Source organism: Phoxinus phoxinus (genome assembly GCF_949152265.1).
Source record: "Phoxinus phoxinus genome assembly, chromosome: 4".
Lineage (NCBI taxonomy): Eukaryota > Metazoa > Chordata > Actinopteri > Cypriniformes > Leuciscidae > Phoxinus > Phoxinus phoxinus.
Genome location: NC_136879.1, coordinates 21,910,901 through 21,928,804, shown reverse-complemented (window position 1 = coordinate 21,928,804; position 17,904 = coordinate 21,910,901). Strand labels below are relative to the sequence as shown.

At 35.0% G+C, this 17,904-nt stretch overlaps 2 protein-coding genes across 3 annotated transcripts; both read right to left on the bottom strand.

The window, feature by feature from the left end:
• Nucleotides 1-1,636: 1,636 nt before the first annotated feature.
• On the bottom strand, nucleotides 1,637-8,946 carry sh3bp5la (SH3-binding domain protein 5-like, a). Its single transcript, XM_079610409.1, has 6 exons — nucleotides 8,198-8,946; nucleotides 7,205-7,267; nucleotides 5,865-5,993; nucleotides 5,576-5,734; nucleotides 4,412-4,585; nucleotides 1,637-3,251 (listed from the first exon to the last, which is right to left on the bottom strand). The coding sequence occupies exons 1-6, from the start codon at nucleotides 8,423-8,425 to the stop codon at nucleotides 2,697-2,699; spliced, it is 1,308 nt and encodes a 435-aa protein (XP_079466535.1). The 5' UTR covers nucleotides 8,426-8,946; the 3' UTR covers nucleotides 1,637-2,696.
• A 2-nt stretch (nucleotides 8,947-8,948) lies between these two features.
• mgat1a (alpha-1,3-mannosyl-glycoprotein 2-beta-N-acetylglucosaminyltransferase a) lies at nucleotides 8,949-13,407 on the bottom strand. 2 transcript variants are annotated; one of them, XM_079610410.1, is made up of 3 exons: nucleotides 12,848-13,221; nucleotides 10,799-11,730; nucleotides 8,949-10,260 (listed from the first exon to the last, which is right to left on the bottom strand). In XM_079610410.1, exons 2-3 carry the CDS (start codon nucleotides 11,450-11,452, stop codon nucleotides 9,562-9,564), a joined length of 1,353 nt encoding a protein of 450 aa, XP_079466536.1. In that variant the 5' UTR covers nucleotides 11,453-11,730; nucleotides 12,848-13,221; the 3' UTR covers nucleotides 8,949-9,561. The 2 variants fall into 2 exon arrangements, with proteins under 2 accessions (XP_079466536.1, XP_079466537.1); XM_079610411.1 differs by having other exon boundaries at nucleotides 9,057-10,260; nucleotides 12,976-13,407.
• Nucleotides 13,408-17,904: the final 4,497 nt, after the last annotated feature.

Here is a 17,904-nt window from a genome sequence, read left to right as displayed (position 1 = left end):
GATGAACCCTGAATTGAATTTACAACACCTGGATAACAGGGATTTGCTGTGTGTATATATCGACACTTTTAAAATGTAACTTATTCAATATAAAATATTTTGTATGCATGTCGTTCCTGGAGTGTAAAACACGTTTCAATTGTATATTGTTAGTGAAAATGTCTAACAATATAGGAGTTTAAATATCTTAAACCTTTGTGAAAATATAATCCTGAATTGTGATAAGTCACGCAGGTCCACCAGTGAATCTTAACATTGGGAAAAACTTTTGGAGGATTGTAGAGAAGTTAATCACGACACACGCACAAAGTTTAGGGAGTCAATGACTGCTGTAATCAAAAACAAGGGAGAACCAACTAAATAGTAATAACTGATTACACTGTAGTCCATGTATGCTTTATTTCCTGTGAGCTTTTTGTTTTTCTATGCATTTTTTATTTTTTTTGCATAATACAATAAAACCCATATTCAATTATATGCTGGAGTTTGCCTTTCTTGCCAAATAATTTTTTGTCATTTTAATATTTTAACCAAGTTTAGTGTATTCGTCTTTCCAATATAATGTACTTCTCATATTTTGATTGTTTAATTGAACCTAAACCCTCTAGACTACAGTACCTGTCAAAAGTAAAAAAAAAAAAAAAACATGTTTCATGTTTTTGAAAGATGTCTCTTATGCTAACCAAGGCTGCATTTATTTAATAAAAAATACAGTAGTACTGCAAAATATTACAAATTAAAAGAGCTGTTTTTATATTAATGTAATGCATTCCTGTGATCAAAGCTGTATTTTCAGCATCATTACTCCAGTCTTCAGTGTCACATAATCCTTCAGAAATCATTCTAATATGATTTGATGCTCAAGAAACAATTATTATTATTAATGTTGAAAATAGTTGTGCTGCTTAATATTTTTTGTGGAAATTGTGATACCATTCAAACATTTGTTTTAAGATTTTTAAAAGCGAGAGAAATTAATACTTGTATTTATTTGTATCCATTTAAGGATGCATTAAATTGATCAAAAGTGACAGTGAAGATATGTATAATGTAACAAAAGTTTTCGCTTTAATAAATAAATGTATTAAAAAATAAATGCTGTTCATTCAAATTTCTATTCAAAGAACCTTGAAAAAAGAATCACCATTTCCACAAAAACATTAAGCAGCACACTTACTGTTTTCAACATCGATAATAATAAGAAATGTTTATTGAGCAATAAATCATCATATTACAATGATTTCTGAAGGATCATGTCATGTGACACTGAAGACTGGAGTAATGATGCTGAAAATACAGCTTTACCATCACAAGAATAAATTACATTTCAAAATACAGTATATCAAATAAAAACAATTTAATATTTAAATATTTTGCAATACTACAGTTTTTACTGTATTTTTGATTAAATAAATGCAGCCGTAGTGAACATAAGATAATTGTGTTGCTTCCCTTATTGTTTAGGTAATTGTAATGTTTCCGGACTTTTGACAGGTACTGCATGTATATATATACATATATATATATATATATATATTCTGCCCACATGATCTTAATATCTCAATTTCTGACTTGCCTTTAAAAAAGTAAAATCTAACTAAAATAGAACTAAAAAAATCTCCAAAAAAATATGAATTCATATCTATACATTTATTGTTCCATCAGACATCACCACTGTGCACATCTTCACACAGAACACGTTAAAGACAATAATATAAACATAATAATATCAAAATAGCCAAGATGTATAAAGCACACTGAATGAACAAAGACTCTCAGATAATGAGGAAAAACAGCATTTAAAGACACTTGAAAATCATTAAATGAAAATAAATTCTGAAATGTAGAAAAGTGATTGTCTTAAACAGCAAAACATCAAAATGATCATCGGCAGGTGTTTTACACACCCTGCACTGCAGAGAAGAAAAATCACTTTCTCCAACTTCACAAAATCTGTACTTCTTTCATAATCAAAGTTTCGTCTGATAAAAAGGCCGGAGTGCACTAATGCATAAGACGGACATAAATCAAACCTCATCCGTGCATTAAGAACTATAGGGTTTGATTGGAAAAAATATTGCAGTATGTCACTGGGCCACAAAGCACTTTCTGTAAACCACTATTTCTAAGTCAGCATTGGACTAATATATTAAAAAAAAAAAAGAAAATCCATTTTAAAATTACTTTTAGAGCCTAGCATTAGCTAATGATTGACGGCATTTTACCTTTAAAGAGTGATTATGTCAGTAAGTGAACTGAAGTTCATCAGCGGTCAGTAAAATCCGATCAGCCTCATTTTATCATTATGTCAGCTATATAGACTATAATAATAATAAGAACGTGTGTATAAGACACGGTTTTATACATTTGCATAGAAAAATATGAGGTGCTTCATAGGATGAAAAAATATATTTGTTGTATTTTATAATTAAGTTGAATAGCAGGGTTACTAGCCTAGCAAATATATTGTCAGTCTTTTACCACTTTATTTGAGATACTCAAACAGGACAAACTTCTCATGTGATGGTTGGGTAAAAAAATAATTTACAATAATCATTATTATTATCATCATCATCATTCTCTTTCTCCTTTTCAAGTACTGCTAAAAAGGCTCCACAATAAATAATAATTAAGAGTTGCTCTGTCAGTCAAGAAACAAGCTCCTCATGTAAGGAAAACATAATTGATGGATGCACTCATAAACTGACACTTCTCATGTGTTGTTTGAGAAACTCCTCTGAAATGTCTAGATTTTTTGGACATTTTTTATCGTTCTCCATCCCGTCTCTCTCCCCCTCCTCCCCTGAGAGGCTGACGTTACTGCTGAGACGACCGAGGTGTTCGACGGAGTCATACTTTCCGAGATCGGAGATTATGGTCTGATAGCTGACGATGGAAAGGGAGTCTGAACCAGATCTGGTCACCTTAGCTCTTCCCATGTCCACCCACCTGGAGTTTTGATGCGTCTCCACCCACTCTCTGGTGTTAGTCACGCCTTCTTTCCCATCCACCCAATCGCTTGGTCTCGGGCAGCCTCCACAAGCTCCGCCTTCGGTGCTGCTGATTGCCTCTGCTCCTACAGGAGGGCTCCGCCCACCGCACGTTTTGATTGGTCCGTCCTTTGGTCGCTCCTGCTCCCTCTGGGCGTGAATCTCCTCGCTGATTTGCTCGAGGTGCCGCAAGGTGCTGGAGTAGTTCAACTTGGCTTTGGAAATATGATCCTCTAACTCTAAAATTTTTGACTTGTGCTCCTACAAACACATTTTTGACTGTTCAGTTCACATATTTTAACTGTGAATAGTAAATCTTAATCAACCATAGACCATATTAATTTAAATAAAAATTGTCATCATTTACTCACCTTCATGTTGAGCTATGGCAACATTTTCATTGAATAACAGTTTAAATTTGTTAAAAATTTGTTTTGCTTGTATGAGGGTTATAATCATTAACTAAAAACTATTAAAAACATTTATGTTATTTGAAATAAAGCTGAAATAAAAACAAAATATAAATATTAGCTTAAAAACGGAAACTAAATGAAAATTAGAGTTGCCTTGGCAATAAACTGAAATAAGTTTGAGTTGAAGCTTAGTTGAAAATTATTAACTGGAAATAAATAATAAATAAAACTGGTAAATGAAGGTTCATTTTGTATTGCTGACTAAAACTGAAATTAAAATAAATGGGGGGGGGGGGGGGTGACTAAAAATATTAATAACATTACAATAAAATAGAATCAGTTTTTTTAATAAGGGAGTTAGAAGTCTTGGAATATTGCGCAAAAAGTAATTTATGGACTGCTTTTATGCATTTAAAAAAACCCAAGTAATATGGGTTTGGATTGGAAGGACATAAAGGCGAGTAAATGATGACCGGATTTTCATTTTTGGTTCATCTATTCATTCAATTTTAGTAGGCGTGGCCATATTTTTCAACACCAACACTATACAGTGGGCAACACAGATATTGGTCAATATGAGCAAAACTGACTGTAAAAGTTAGTTTTTTCCATTTTTCCTCATAGTCTTTCATTCAAATTATTCAAAAAATCTAACCTTTAATTAAAGTTAATATACACAAAATATAAATGTGGGTTAAATTATTATTTTTTCTCCAAAATACTTATACCACAATTATTGGCACCCCTACAAATTCTAACGAGTAAAAATCAAACTTAAGTATATTCCCATTCATATGAAATATTTTTAAGTTCAACTTGATAAGGAATACACAAGTGTTAAGTCATGATGACTTCCTGTTTCACTGAGCTCTAAATATTAAGTGACAATTCCTATAGTCATCCATCACTGTGGGAAAGACCAGTAATGATGTGTTTTGCTCATATTTACCAAGGCTGGCAATATTTTTGTGTTGCCCACTGCACAACTGTAATGAGATCGCAACACACCTCGAGAATGTCATTGAACTGAGCCTTGAGCTCGAAGTAAGACTTGGACTTCATGATGGATCTCTTCAGTGACTTCTGCAGCTCCTGCACGCGGGCTTCGGCCTCCTGACACAGCTGGGTCACACGCATGTGCTCGCGCTCACTCTTCATGCGCTCCTCCTCCGCCTCGTTCACCTGGACACCCCAGAAAAAGTTTTTTGAACTGGACCTTGTTCTCTTTGTACTTGCAGATTCTATGGGTCATATGGGGGGTTAATCGCGCATTTGTTACATATTGTCATGTACATAAACAGGCTTTTGTTTGTGCAAAGAGCACATGCTTGTTATTTTTAAGGCATGAAAATTACAACGAACCACACACAAATATATATACACACACACCCATATATACATGCACATTATTATATATATATATATATATATACATACACGCACATTTTCTATATATATATTTTTTTTTTATATGCTGTAAATTGTGTTTTATGTTCTGCAGAGCAGGAACCTGCTGGAAAGTCAGGAGTCAGGTCCATTTAAATTGTACCTCAATGTTACTTTTAACCTTTCTTGTATAATAAATGAAATGAAATGAAATGAAAATGAAATGAAATGAAATATATATATATATATTAGGGCTGTTAAACGATTAATCGAATCCAAAATAAAAGTTTGTGTTTACATAATAAATGTGTGTGTACTGTGTATAATTATTTTGTATATATAAATACACATACGTTCATGTATATTTAAGAAAAAAAATGTATTTATATATAAAATATTTATAATTTATATATAATATAAATTATATATAAATCTATATACAGTATATACATGCAAATATTTCTTAAATATATACAAGCATGTGTGTGTGTGTATTTAAATATATAAAATAATTATACACAGTACACACACATTTATTATGTAAACACAAACTTTTATTTTGGATGCGATTAATCGTTTAACAGCCCTAATATATACATATATATATATATACACACACACACACACACACACGTATGTACCTGTACTTGCAAAATTCTGCAGAATGCTATTATGATACATGGTTCTGTCAAGTCGGCTCAGTAAGAGCACATGCTCAAAGTTCAAGGTTAGAGACTTAACTGTTTGATACTACTTGATAAGAGGAGCTGAGGGAAAGTGGCATACCTTTGAGGTAGCATGATTCAACATCTCTTGCCAGGTTGGATCCAGCGTCTTGACTGCAGTGAGGCCCTGTTCAGCCACATGGACCATCTCTCGAGCAGCCGAGTGCTTGGACACCGCTCTCTCAAAGTTGAGCGCGGCTTTCTGGGTCTCCTGCTGGGCCTAAGAAGAATGAAACCAATCATATTGTATTGAAGAAACAATAGGATTGTATCAGGTGAAGGTTGTGAGGACAGCCTTTGGAACGCAGGCCTTTTCCAGAAGGCTAAACAGAGAGTGTGCGCCCGGGTACCTCCTTAGCTTTCCTGCGTGCCTCATAGTAAGGCCTGGCCTTCTCGATGCAGGACCCCAGTTCTGAACTTTTCGCCTTGAGTTTAAGCACAGATTCATTCATTATCCTCCTGTGGCTGGACCGAGACTCCTGACAACAAAAAGTAGACGCATACAATTCACAACAAGTTAATAATAAAATAAAGTGTGTGTATCAAGCTAGATCAATCTTTACTGTTAATCTTGTTTGGCATCCAAGAGAGAGAAAATCATAATCGTATCTGCATTACATAGGGTGGTGGTTATATAAATTATATACGATTATGAATAAACTTTTTTGTTACTTGAAATAAAATAAATGTTAACTGATATAAAATATTTAAAAAATAGATAAACAATTTATTTCAGCTAGTTGCAAAGGCAACATTTCCCATTTTCATTTAGTTTATCTTGATGTACTGAAACTGATATAAACTAGGCTATACAGACATATATGAAAAAAGACAATAACCGAAAATATAAAAAGGGCACATTAAAATGACTGAAACTTTAACATTAAAATGAAAACAAAATATAATAATAAAACCTAACTCAGAATATTAATAAAAACTATTATATCATCTCAATGATACTAAAATAACACTGTGTTGCTTAATTTTTAATAACCAAGCTAGGCTAGTAGCAGAAAGGTTGGCGAGTGTATCCCAAGTATAGTCTATCTAAAACCTGAGATCATAATCATGTACTCGTTCTTGATTCAAAGTGTCAAGCTTTTAGTGCCGCAGTTCACTCTGATATGACCAGAAAAAGCATATTTGTGAGAAATCAAGATCAATAAAAACACGGCATAAAATACAACCCATATCCATTTTGTTCTCTGTAACAAGAAGTTATCGCGTTCACATTCTGACTGTCATCGGACAAACAGAGTCGGTCTGGAGATGATCAACTCGTTGAAGAAAGTACACAGATTGGTTTTTTTTTAGTGAGTAATAGAGTCCCATGAACTTGCAGCTGTGGACAGAAGACCACCATCCAAGGTCAGGATTTTCATTAAATAATACATCCAATTTTGGTTTGTTTTTTGCCAAACCCAATCGTATACCCCCAGAACACTAGGAATATACAGCATTGCTGCATGGGACCATTCTGTGAAACTTTTGCTTGTTTTTGTTTTTATAAAGCTTAGTGCTGGTCGATATATGGATGAGCACGAGCGGTACATTTTCTCCTTTTGTTGTCCGAAAAACAACAGTACCGTATACTGCATTACAACAACACCAGGGTGAGTAGCTTTTTTTTTTTTAGGGTGACCTATGCCTTTCAAAGAACAAAACTGCACACATCTGAACTTCCACATACTTGGAGTTCCAGTTCCATCTTGTTGATCTCCTCGCTGGCCTCATTCAGCCGCTCGAGTTCCTCCTAGACACAGAAACACAGCAGACGACAGTCGCACAACGGTTAATGATCTTCGGTGTTGATTTAAAGGTCTGTGGTTCAATACAAAATAAGGGTGACCCAGAAACCGAAGATTTTTTGAGATTATAATAAACTTCATTAAAATACATTTGGTAAAACTTTATAATAACTAACATTATTATAATTATTATATTATGGCCAAAGTGGTGATGGTGAATCTAGGAAGCTAAGGGAATGTAAAGAATTTACAGCCAGGTGAAACTAAAAAAAAAATTAATATCGTGCAAAAGTTCATTTATTTCAGTAATTCAACTTAAAAGGTGAAACTGACTTATTACATGCAAAGTGAGATATTTCAAGCCTTTGTTATAATTTTGATGATTATGGCTTACAGCTTATGAAAACCTTTTTTCAATATTCTAATTTAAAATTTTGGGGTTTTAAGCAATAATCATTAAAATTATAACAAATAAAGGCTTGAAAGTTGAAATATCTCACTTTGCATGTAATGAGTCTATATAATACATTAGTTCACCTTTTAAGTTGAATTACTGAAATAAATGAACTTTTGCACGATATTCTAGTTTTTTCGAGTTTCACCTTATAATATCAGGTGATTTTAAGACATAATAATAATGAAAATAGTAAAAATACAGAACAAACATGTTTATCTAAATGTTTGATTGATAGTGCACATAGAAACAGAAATGTCAATTTTTTTATTTACATACATTCATAACTTAACGTCCACAAACGTGGATCTGTTATAAACATATAATATTTGTTCATTAATTAAGAATTTGCTAAAGAGATGCAAGATATTTAATAGCTTGCTCGAGGACGGCTTGGTTTTGGATCAAAACGTTTTAAAACTATATTAATAAATAACTTCAATGAACAGTGTGGTATCAGAACTTCCACATGTCAGTTTACCTGTATTCTGGGATCCAGTTCCTCCTCGGTCTGTTTACCATGCAGTGAGTTTTCATCTGGACATGTTGATCTCTCGCAGTCCTTGCTCTCCATCTCTGTTTCCTCGGATTCCCCATCAGCTTCTCTGCCGTCATCTGTCACCTCCTCCTCCGTCTCATTTCCTCCTCTCTCCTCCACTGAAGTTGCTCCTGAACCCGCAGGACTTTCACGCAAAGCCGCTGGATCCATTTACAGGCCTCTTCAGATATCCGAGATCAAATGTTGCCGATTAACAAAGCGCAAACTATCAGATCGAAAGCGAAAAAGAGAGGTAACGTTCCTTGTCTATATTTTAAATGTCTTTGCCTTTCTTCATTTCTATGGCAGTTTAGCTTTCTCGCTACTGCAAATGACTATCAGCTAATAAATAACCCGGATTGACGAGTTTAAAAGTTCCATGAAAGATAATATGGAGATTACATGACCAAAAATCGTCTAAAGTCCATTCATTTGCCACAAATGTACCCCATGGCTAACATCGCACTGCTTCCGCCATTCAATAATTCGAAATGAGATACACAAGTGAGGTAAATATAAAACGCGAAACCAAACCTTTTAGGTCTTTCTGGGTTACTGTAGTGAACGTTATGTAACATACGTGTAACGTAATAGCGTGGTTGCGTTGCGCATTTACGTATGTAAATATAGTGAGAGTCTCAGTCTTTTGAGTGGCTAATAAAATGATTTTTATAAGAAATGAGGCATTAGATTAAATTTAACTAAACATTTATTTTCCTCTCAAAAATCCCAGTATATAAGTAAAACACAAAACATAATCATGTGTTTTTTCTCAACATATTCCAATCACAATGCTATGTATGAACCATAAACATGATTTAATAATAAAGACAGTACACAGAAGTGAATCAAAACATCCCATATTTAAAGGCACTTAGAGCAGTATTCACAGTTTAAAAAAAATAAGTGTTACTTTTTTTCTATCATATTTTACCCTCATTTTCAGTTCCTAAACAAATATACTTTGTGTAACAAATGTATAACTGGTCAGTATAATATTTCAGTTTAATGAAGAGACTAATCAAAGTTCTCACGTAAATCCTAGTTGACATTATATATACAAATAATGAAACCTGAGGGAAAAGTCTAAGTGATCAATTAATCTGTTATTGTCTTTGGTATCATTTTATCTTCGTCCTGAAACCCCTCTGGAAGTTTTTCCATCATAAAGCAGCACAATGGAATTTTAAGACAATTACTCTCATGAGTGGTGTGAAGGGAATGATGGTAACAGATAACATGCTATATTATTTTCATGTATTTCGCACGTTAAAAAAATAAATCTTGTGAGGTAGGCACAGCCCACATCAACTCCAGCTTGGATCATATTGACTCCAACCAGCAGGTGGAGCTAAATAGACTCTCTTTCCACGAAAAAGGAAACTGACTGCACCTCTATACCCAGCTCGTGGGACTCCTGACTTCAGGTCGTCCATTACGCCAAGATTGCGAGCCAATATTTTAAAACGATCAGGACTAGAATACTGCACCCGAAATGGGCCAGACCCAGACAGTTTCCCACTCTGCAAATCTTCCACGGTGACAACCGGAGCACCGTAAACCTCCTTCTCAAAGCTCTCATCATATTTATTCTTTTCTAAATAAGACAGGTCCATTTTTGTAAAAGGCACAAATTCGGTATTGAGCTTGATAAAGCGGAGGTACTTGTCGTAAAACTGCCCCAAACTCACACCCTTCCTGCCGAATGTTAAAGTTCTGGAAATTTCTGGCCTGATGCAGGACCGGTCTCTGCGTTGATCGGGGTGCCGCATCCAGTCATCCCAAAACGAGGCCGGCCATTTTGGCTCAAGCTCTGCCCAGAGGTCCTTTGTGAGCATCCAGCCCAAGCCTGGGAAAAAATCTGTCCTGTACAACAGGCTCGCTTTTCCAGGGTCCACAAATCCTTCCCTGCCATTGTCATTCCAGGCAGACACGCACCACAGAGTTGGGTCTGATTTTAAAATTGGATGAAGCGATCTGAAGTACTCAAAAAAATCTGAGGCCACCTGGTGAAAAAAAGATCAAACACACCATCAACAAAATAAAATGTGAATGAGACATTCTTAAAGGAATAAATTCACCCCCAAAATGATACACAAAAGAAGACATTCTGAACATTGTGCTGAAGCGTCAAAAAAAGACACGAATAAGACATTGCAGCTTCCCACATGAATATGCCGAGGACAGCTATTAACATTTTCAGTGAATACCAACATATAAATATGTGTGTGTATATATATGACTTGGCGGTATGTATAAACATACATAAATAAATTATGCACACACATACAAAGCTATTTCATGACTTCACAAGATTTTAAATATAGCACACGAGTCTTAGCAATCATTTTCAAGATACTTTTTTATGCTTTTACGGTTTTATTGAAGCTTGAAAAATGCAGTCTCCTTTCACTGTAATTGCATGGTAAAAAGTGTATTAGTCTTAAAAAAAATGTCCCCCTTGTGTATCATCTTTGAATTTTGGATGAACTGTTCCTTTAATGACAGACTTTATACAAACAACATGCTTTAAAAGGAAGTTACCTCCAGATCATCCTCCACAAGGACAACCGTTGAGTACGAAAAGGTGTTGAAAACCTGGTTGAGCGCCCAACGGTAATGCCGAGAGATTTTGTAGTAACCCTGGAACTTCTTATGCTGTGTGGGTACTGAGATATCTGAAAGGTCAGGCTGTTTGATGTGGGTCAGCTGACTGCCATACGAGGCGATCACATCAGATGTTTCTGCGTGTCCGCAGTCCTGGCTCACTATGATTGGGTAGAGCTCGGCCGACGGTCGGTGCTCAATGAGTTTGTCAAGACAGCGTTTCACAGTCACACGATTACAGGCAATAACTAAAATAGGGATGACCACCGGAGATGAATGTTCTACATTTTGATTAGCAGCTGTGACACCACCTTTGTTCTCCCAAACTGACCACTGGTTCTGGATTTGCAATAGGATCTTCCTCTGCGATTCAAGTTCGGCTTCAAATGCATTGGCTACGCGCATCACCTCATTCATTATATTTGCGAACTTGCCTTCTCCGGCTCCGTCCCCAGCGTTACCCGGTTCCCCATGGCTGTCCAGAGACCCTTGACTGGAAGGGCGTCTCATGAAGACAAAAATAAGAATGACATTCCAAGCTACAAATAAGAAAGCACCAAAAATGATAAGAGAACTTCTCTTGGGGAGCATGGCCTGATATGTGATGGGACAGAGGATTCAGGAAGGAAGAAATGGATGGAGATATAAAGCGGGCATTTAGAACAGGAAGGTTTGATGGATGGATGGCCAAGAAGAGTCTTGTAGATCTTTGATTTTTTTTTTTTCACATGCTTTGCATGATATTTTTTGATCAGTGGTTACAAAAGTAAAAAAATTTGTAACATTAAACTAACAGAAGGTGAAAATAAGACATATTCCAGGTTTCAGGATTGTGAGGTCCAAAGTGGCACAGTGACTTTCAGCAGAGCCTGTGAAATAAGCAAGATAAACAGAGAAAAGTTCACATGTAATGTTTGCCAACTGTTCTGAATCAATATATTAAATTCATGTTTTACAACCAAACAGCTGAGAAAGCTTCAGGATTTTTCTCATTTGAATCACTTTTGCATACAAGTGTGAATGTTACAAACTACAGATTAGAATGGAAAAATGTCCACTTCTTTTGCATTTACTGGTGCACAATTTGAGTGGATTTGTTCTGTGAACATAAAAACATTTAATTTAATGCAAAACACTTAATTTAGTCAAGAAGGTCTATCTTATGAAGATATACCTATTTATACAGTTATGTGTAGCCTAGTTTTTATTTACAACAACGTGGTATATTTTCAACGTGAAATCTCAAATGACATGTGTGGTACACGCTATTTTAGTATCACTAAGATATAGTTTTAAATCATATTTCGAATTTGTATTATTTTCATGTATTGATATGGTTTTCATTTTAATTTTAGTTAAAGTTTTCGTGATTTGTGTTTTTGTCATTTTTATTAGTGATTTTTAAGATATGTCTATATGAAGTAGTTTTTATTTTGGTTTATTTTACTACATCATGTTAACTAAATGAAAATGAGGAAAATATATATCAGTGTATTTCTTATAATCCATGCATTAGGGTATTTTACATGAACCCGTGACAGTGGTGTCCTACAGTGTAGCCTAATCCTATTTTAAACATTTTGTATTATTATACACTGTTTTATGGTTTCATATTAATTGAGACTACATCACATATTTGTACTTCAAAATCTGTTATTAAACTGCAACTAATTTGACTGCTACTTCATTTAAATAATTTATAATAAATATTTAAATAGCTACATGTGAAAATAAATTGTGACTATACGTAGGCTAAATTAAACCTAATGTATTTGTCAACTACATTATGAGAATGTATCATGAACGATTATTATACAGTACACTCTGAAATTATACTAAGATCAGTTTCAAAATGCATTAAAGTTTTTGTTTAATTAGTCACTGTTATTGGGTGAAAATGTATTTCGAAATGTACCTTCCCATTTATGTGCAAATATGGAAACGCAACATTATCAAGCAGGCTCGTCCGTCGATCAATAATCTCACCTGTAGCTCGTCCAGAACTCCCTCAACCACATCCGCCTACAGTAACTAAACCAACCGGTTTATCACCCATGAGAGATGAGTTTAAGCAACACAATGATGCGTAAAAAATACCCACATATCTGACTTACACGAGTCAACGCGCACTCATACTCGCTCATGTTTCCCGTCTTCCTTAGTCTGCCTGTACACTCATACTTCCGTCGCTTCAAAGATTATATCCAAGTTCACCTAATCCAAGTCATTTATTTGAATCTTGTGAGGATTAGACGTTGAATAATCCCCAATTTGAAGCGCAGTAAACTTCCTTCGCGTATACCCTTCAAGCTTCGCTCAAGAATGTAATAGAGTTCTTGACTTGACTTCCGGGTGGCGTCATTTTTAGGAAGTCCCTCCCCCTCTTGTATGTGTTTACCTTAATGAAGAGATACGTGTACATAAAACGCATTTTCTTTGTGTCCATGAAAGCACGGGTGAAAGGTTAGAGAAGAGGTTTCGACCTCTTTGGATATACGGGGCTGTGTAAGGCGTCATGGTTTTTATGCTGATCCCGCGAAATTTATTAGCAGTGTCTCTGGTGACTGAGGATCTTATTACAAGAGCAACCAGAGGTGGAAAACAGGTGGCCTCCTCAATTAGAAAAGCATATGTGCCCGACATAAATCGGTAGCCTACTTGTGATTTTTTGTAAATCATGGAATCGTCCCAGTCACTGTAAACCTAGATATATCAACTGTGATGTGATATGGAGTTGTCATAAAGTCAAGAAGATAATAGAAGCAACTCCCTGTTGAGCCACATTCATTTTGTCTAGTGTAGCCTAGTATTTGTACACAAAATAAAGGATTGATTAATGACATGCAAATGGAACTTATAAAGCCTATAATTTGCATATATATATATATATATATATATGGATTGAAAATATAATTTGGAAATGTATTGGTCAAAAGGTGAATGCTGTGGTCTTGTTTCATGAGAGGATGGAGTCTGAGACTAAACATTTAGTCTTGTTTATTAATACTTAACTTTAATTTCGCTTAATAGTTATACACATATTTTAAAAGCATGCTGGGAGTGGGACTCATAAATAAAGTTTGCTACAATGTTGTCAGCAGTCTCACAATCATCCTTCAGGAAAAAAATAACAAAAATGCTATTTCAATTAATATCAGCACACTAAAGGTGGCCTATTTATTAATAGACACAAAGTCAAACATGCACACTGTAAAAAAATATATGATCAATAAGTTAAGACAACATATGTTTTTGCTTTAACTCATCAAAATAAGTTAAGCAATTTTCTTTACAAGATTCAACTTATTAAAGTCAGTTTAATGTAATTTAAGTTTAAATGACTCAAATAAACTAAACTAAAGTTGATTGTACTTAAAAAAGAAGCAACTTTTTATTTTATTTTTCACAGCAGTATCATAAAGGCTGCTCAGACAGTTTGGTAATATAACTTCTTTATCCTTAAAATGATGGTGCAAAAACAGTGTCAAATGTATCAATTGTATAAAACACTGCAGTATATTCCACAAAGCTGAAGTGCCTGAAAGAACATAATATATATATATGGTGCATTTGAGTGAAGTGCGTGTCATGTGGTCTATAGCAGAAGACTCATTCCCCAGGTTCAGCTCCTTGATCTTCATGATGTTCAGAGGAGCATTTGACACACCCACTCAACTTATTACACTACAAAACAAGAAGATAGTATTGTTATAATATTATAGCCATCATCATTGCATAAAGCATGCTAAAAGCAGTACTTTCCTAAACTCGTGTAGCCTATATAGCCTAATTCATTAAAATATTGCTTATGCAGCAGCAACCTCTTCATTCAACTTCATTCAACAGTCAATTATTTAATGTGGGAAAATCCTTTATTCTGAATTATGATAAATCTGGAGATTTATTTAAAAATTATAATTGAATTGATTGTAGCAAACTGATTGAGGTCAGTTATGTAATGGTCTAATATGTCACTATTATTTTGTGTATTACTGATGCTGTAAAACTGTCAAAGTTTAGAATAGTATAAAAAGTATATAATATTACCCTATATAATAATAATCTGTTCTGTATAGAATTATAAGGTTAAAAAGGTTTGATTTGTGACCTTTTCAAACCACATTAGAGTTGACTTACATCCGGTTGAAGCTGGTTCATCCTGCATATCCCAGGTTGAGTCCGCACACTATCTGACACTGCAGTTGTAAAATGTATCATTTTATCCTTTAAAGACCACAATATAGCCGAGAGAAACAACTCATTCACACTACTGCGGTTCAGCGTGCTTATACTCTGAGCGCAAACTACACAAACACACAAAGTCCATGGATTATCCAAGTTTAGTTTTCGTAAACGCGTGCCATCCAGTCGAAGAACCAGGTTGGTTTTGTGAACGCTATATTGAACGCTATGTTCACTATAGCGTTGAGATTTAAAAGCAAACCCATAGTCCGACATCACTTTGGTCTTTGCACCGGATGCTTTCATAGTTAACATTCTGTTGTCAAACTTTGGAGAGTTTTTGAGCAGATTATATTTGGATTCAGATGATTTTCCTGGACATGACGTTTCAAACCGCGCTGTCACGGACATAACTCCGGGAATATCCACTCGCTCCCTGTCAAACACGAATCCCCAAAGAGAGCGAAAATATGACCTGACCGAATCTCCTGTCCTTCCGAGCCCGTAGACTGACGCTGGAGACCGCTTCTTGTTGGCCTGTTTTCGGGCGAGGATATTCCCCTGACACCGGAGGACAGCCGACAGGGCTGAGGCAGAGGGTGTCGAAGCCATCGCACACTTTCTTTTGAGACTCAATTGTGATCCTTTGAAATGCAGTCCTTATCAATATTTCCAAGAAAAAATACTTTTTGATGTTGATAGAACGGGTGAAGACACCCAAGAGCACGAATTTGACTTTGAATGACTCAATTGCGTTATACGGGGCTTGCGTCAGATAGGGGTGTTGGTTATTCAACTTGCCTGTGGGCAATATCATGTTCTTCACATGCCCCCCTCGTGTAGCCTACACATTGTGCTAATTATGCAGCTATTTTAAAAGGAGGATACTAACTATAATTTTTAAGGCACTTTAAGTAAGCAATCTACCCAAATTGTCTTATTTAAGACGTAGTACGTGTTGTGAATTATATGCGTTACTCCCTCTAATTGCGTACAGCCTATTACTTTTAAGGGCGTTTAATTACTTTTGCGTTACTTTTTCTCACTTGGGCTTGCTTGTTTGTTTTTTAATAACAACAACAAATATCTATTTTTGGCAAATGCAAGGCCCTTCACAAATGCCAATTCACAACTTTCAGCTGTTCGGGCATTCTGGATTGAAGAATAATAATGCAGGAGAAGAAAGTTCAACAGCTTACTTCAGCAATAAAAAAGCAGAAGAAAGAAACAAATGTTACGTTTATCTAAAGTCATTTTTGCTTAGTAGGGTTGAAGTGGATCATCGAAGGTCAGACTCAGCAGCAAATACATTGGTTAATAAAGTGAATTAATAAATAGGCTACATAAAGTAAATTTGTGTAATTGAACATATTTAATTATTGTAGGTTTGTATAATATTCTAAGTTTGCATTTAACTGTGTTTATTAATTTTGAGTAATAGCTACTGAAACAGATTTGGCAAGTGAGGTGAGTAAATGCTAATACACATTTAGAACTATAATAATCATCATGTTCACACAGCGCACACAACGCCTCTGTAATTCAAATTAAAATTCTCTCAATATGTCAGTCAATAAAAGAAAAACACTATATATTCCCCCACTATATATTTCTTAAATGTATATGAAAACCATTATAAAAAGAAATGTGTACATTTTAATTGATCAGGAATGCCAGAACCCACCACACCCCCACCCTGCTTACACAGACCATTTATAGAGCAAAAATATGATTGGGCCTCTTGACATATATTAAAACATGTATGAACTTGACTGACTGACAGATACTGGCTATGTTGTATAAATAAACATTTGTGCTTTTGCACATTTATGAGGACATAGAGTCCTATATATTATATATGTTTAACTGCCAATTAAACAACTGGACAAGTCCCAACAGGACAACAAGCAGGCCTGGATTTTAGAAGAATAAAATCAGACTTCTTAAACAGTCTAAAACTGAAACTTGTGAATGCAGTGTACAGAATGTACACTGGAGGGGATCTGAGCTCACTTTTTGATGGTTACCTGGTATGTAGGAAATAGAGATTTACTCTGTATAATGTGCAGAGAACTGCTAGGGAAACTGACAATTATGCGGCGCAACATGTAGTAGATCATTTGTGAGTCTGACTGGATGCGTGGCATTGGCATCGGCATCAACAAAATATATCTGGATATGTCATTTTTAGTTTGTTATTCTAACTATGCTAGTTATAGGTTACTTGGATTTTATTATTTGTTTAAGCATTGTTTTTACTCTATCAGAACAGCAATGCATTTTTTGGGTCACAAGAACCACCTTTATCTGCTGCATTTTTTTGTATACGGAATTATATCCAGTTTGAACCCTTATTTATGAAACTAAAGTCCTGCTGACACATCTGTTCCAATGTGCTTGCAAAATCTTAGTATGTTTATGCTTCATTTAAAGGGATTAGAAGGTGACGTGAGTAAAAGCCACATTGTGAACAATTTAATTGTAAAGCAGATGTTTTCTGATTGCTGCATCAGTTATGTTTCTGGTCATTTTCTGTTTTTTATTGGTAAACTTATAATTGTTGGTACAGTAATTCAGGGGACCACAACCTAATTAAATGAATGCTTTCAAGATACAAATTCTAATTTATTGACTTAAAGCTGCAGTCCGTAACTTTTTGGGGTTAAAAATGATCCAAAATAAATTTTTGAGTAAGTACATAACCAGCAGTGTTCAAATCTGCTTGCCTTAGCTTGATTCAAAACGGTAGGGAGGGACTTTACCCCACTTTTCTCAAATACTATTAGTCCAAATGACATCAATCAAAGAATAGATCCTCCAATGGGAATTTCCCCATAGAATGAGCACTCACACAAGCTTGT

What these genes read in the sequence shown, in the direction of transcription:
- mgat1a (XM_079610411.1), bottom strand. Translation starts at nt 11,452, where the DNA reads ATGCTCCCCAAGAGAAGTTCTCTTATCATTTTTGGTGCTTTCTTATTT. An exon ending in TTGTGGAGGATGATCTGGAG is followed by an intron (nt 10,261 to 10,798) that starts GTAACTTCCTTT and finishes TTTTTTCACCAG; the next exon opens with GTGGCCTCAGATTTTTTTGA.
- sh3bp5la (XM_079610409.1), bottom strand. Translation starts at nt 8,425, where the DNA reads ATGGATCCAGCGGCTTTGCGTGAAAGTCCTGCGGGTTCAGGAGCAACT. An exon ending in AACTGGATCCCAGAATACAG is followed by an intron (nt 7,268 to 8,197) that starts GTAAACTGACAT and finishes TTCTGTGTCTAG; the next exon opens with GAGGAACTCGAGCGGCTGAA. An exon ending in AGATGGAACTGGAACTCCAA is followed by an intron (nt 5,994 to 7,204) that starts GTATGTGGAAGT and finishes TTTTGTTGTCAG; the next exon opens with GAGTCTCGGTCCAGCCACAG.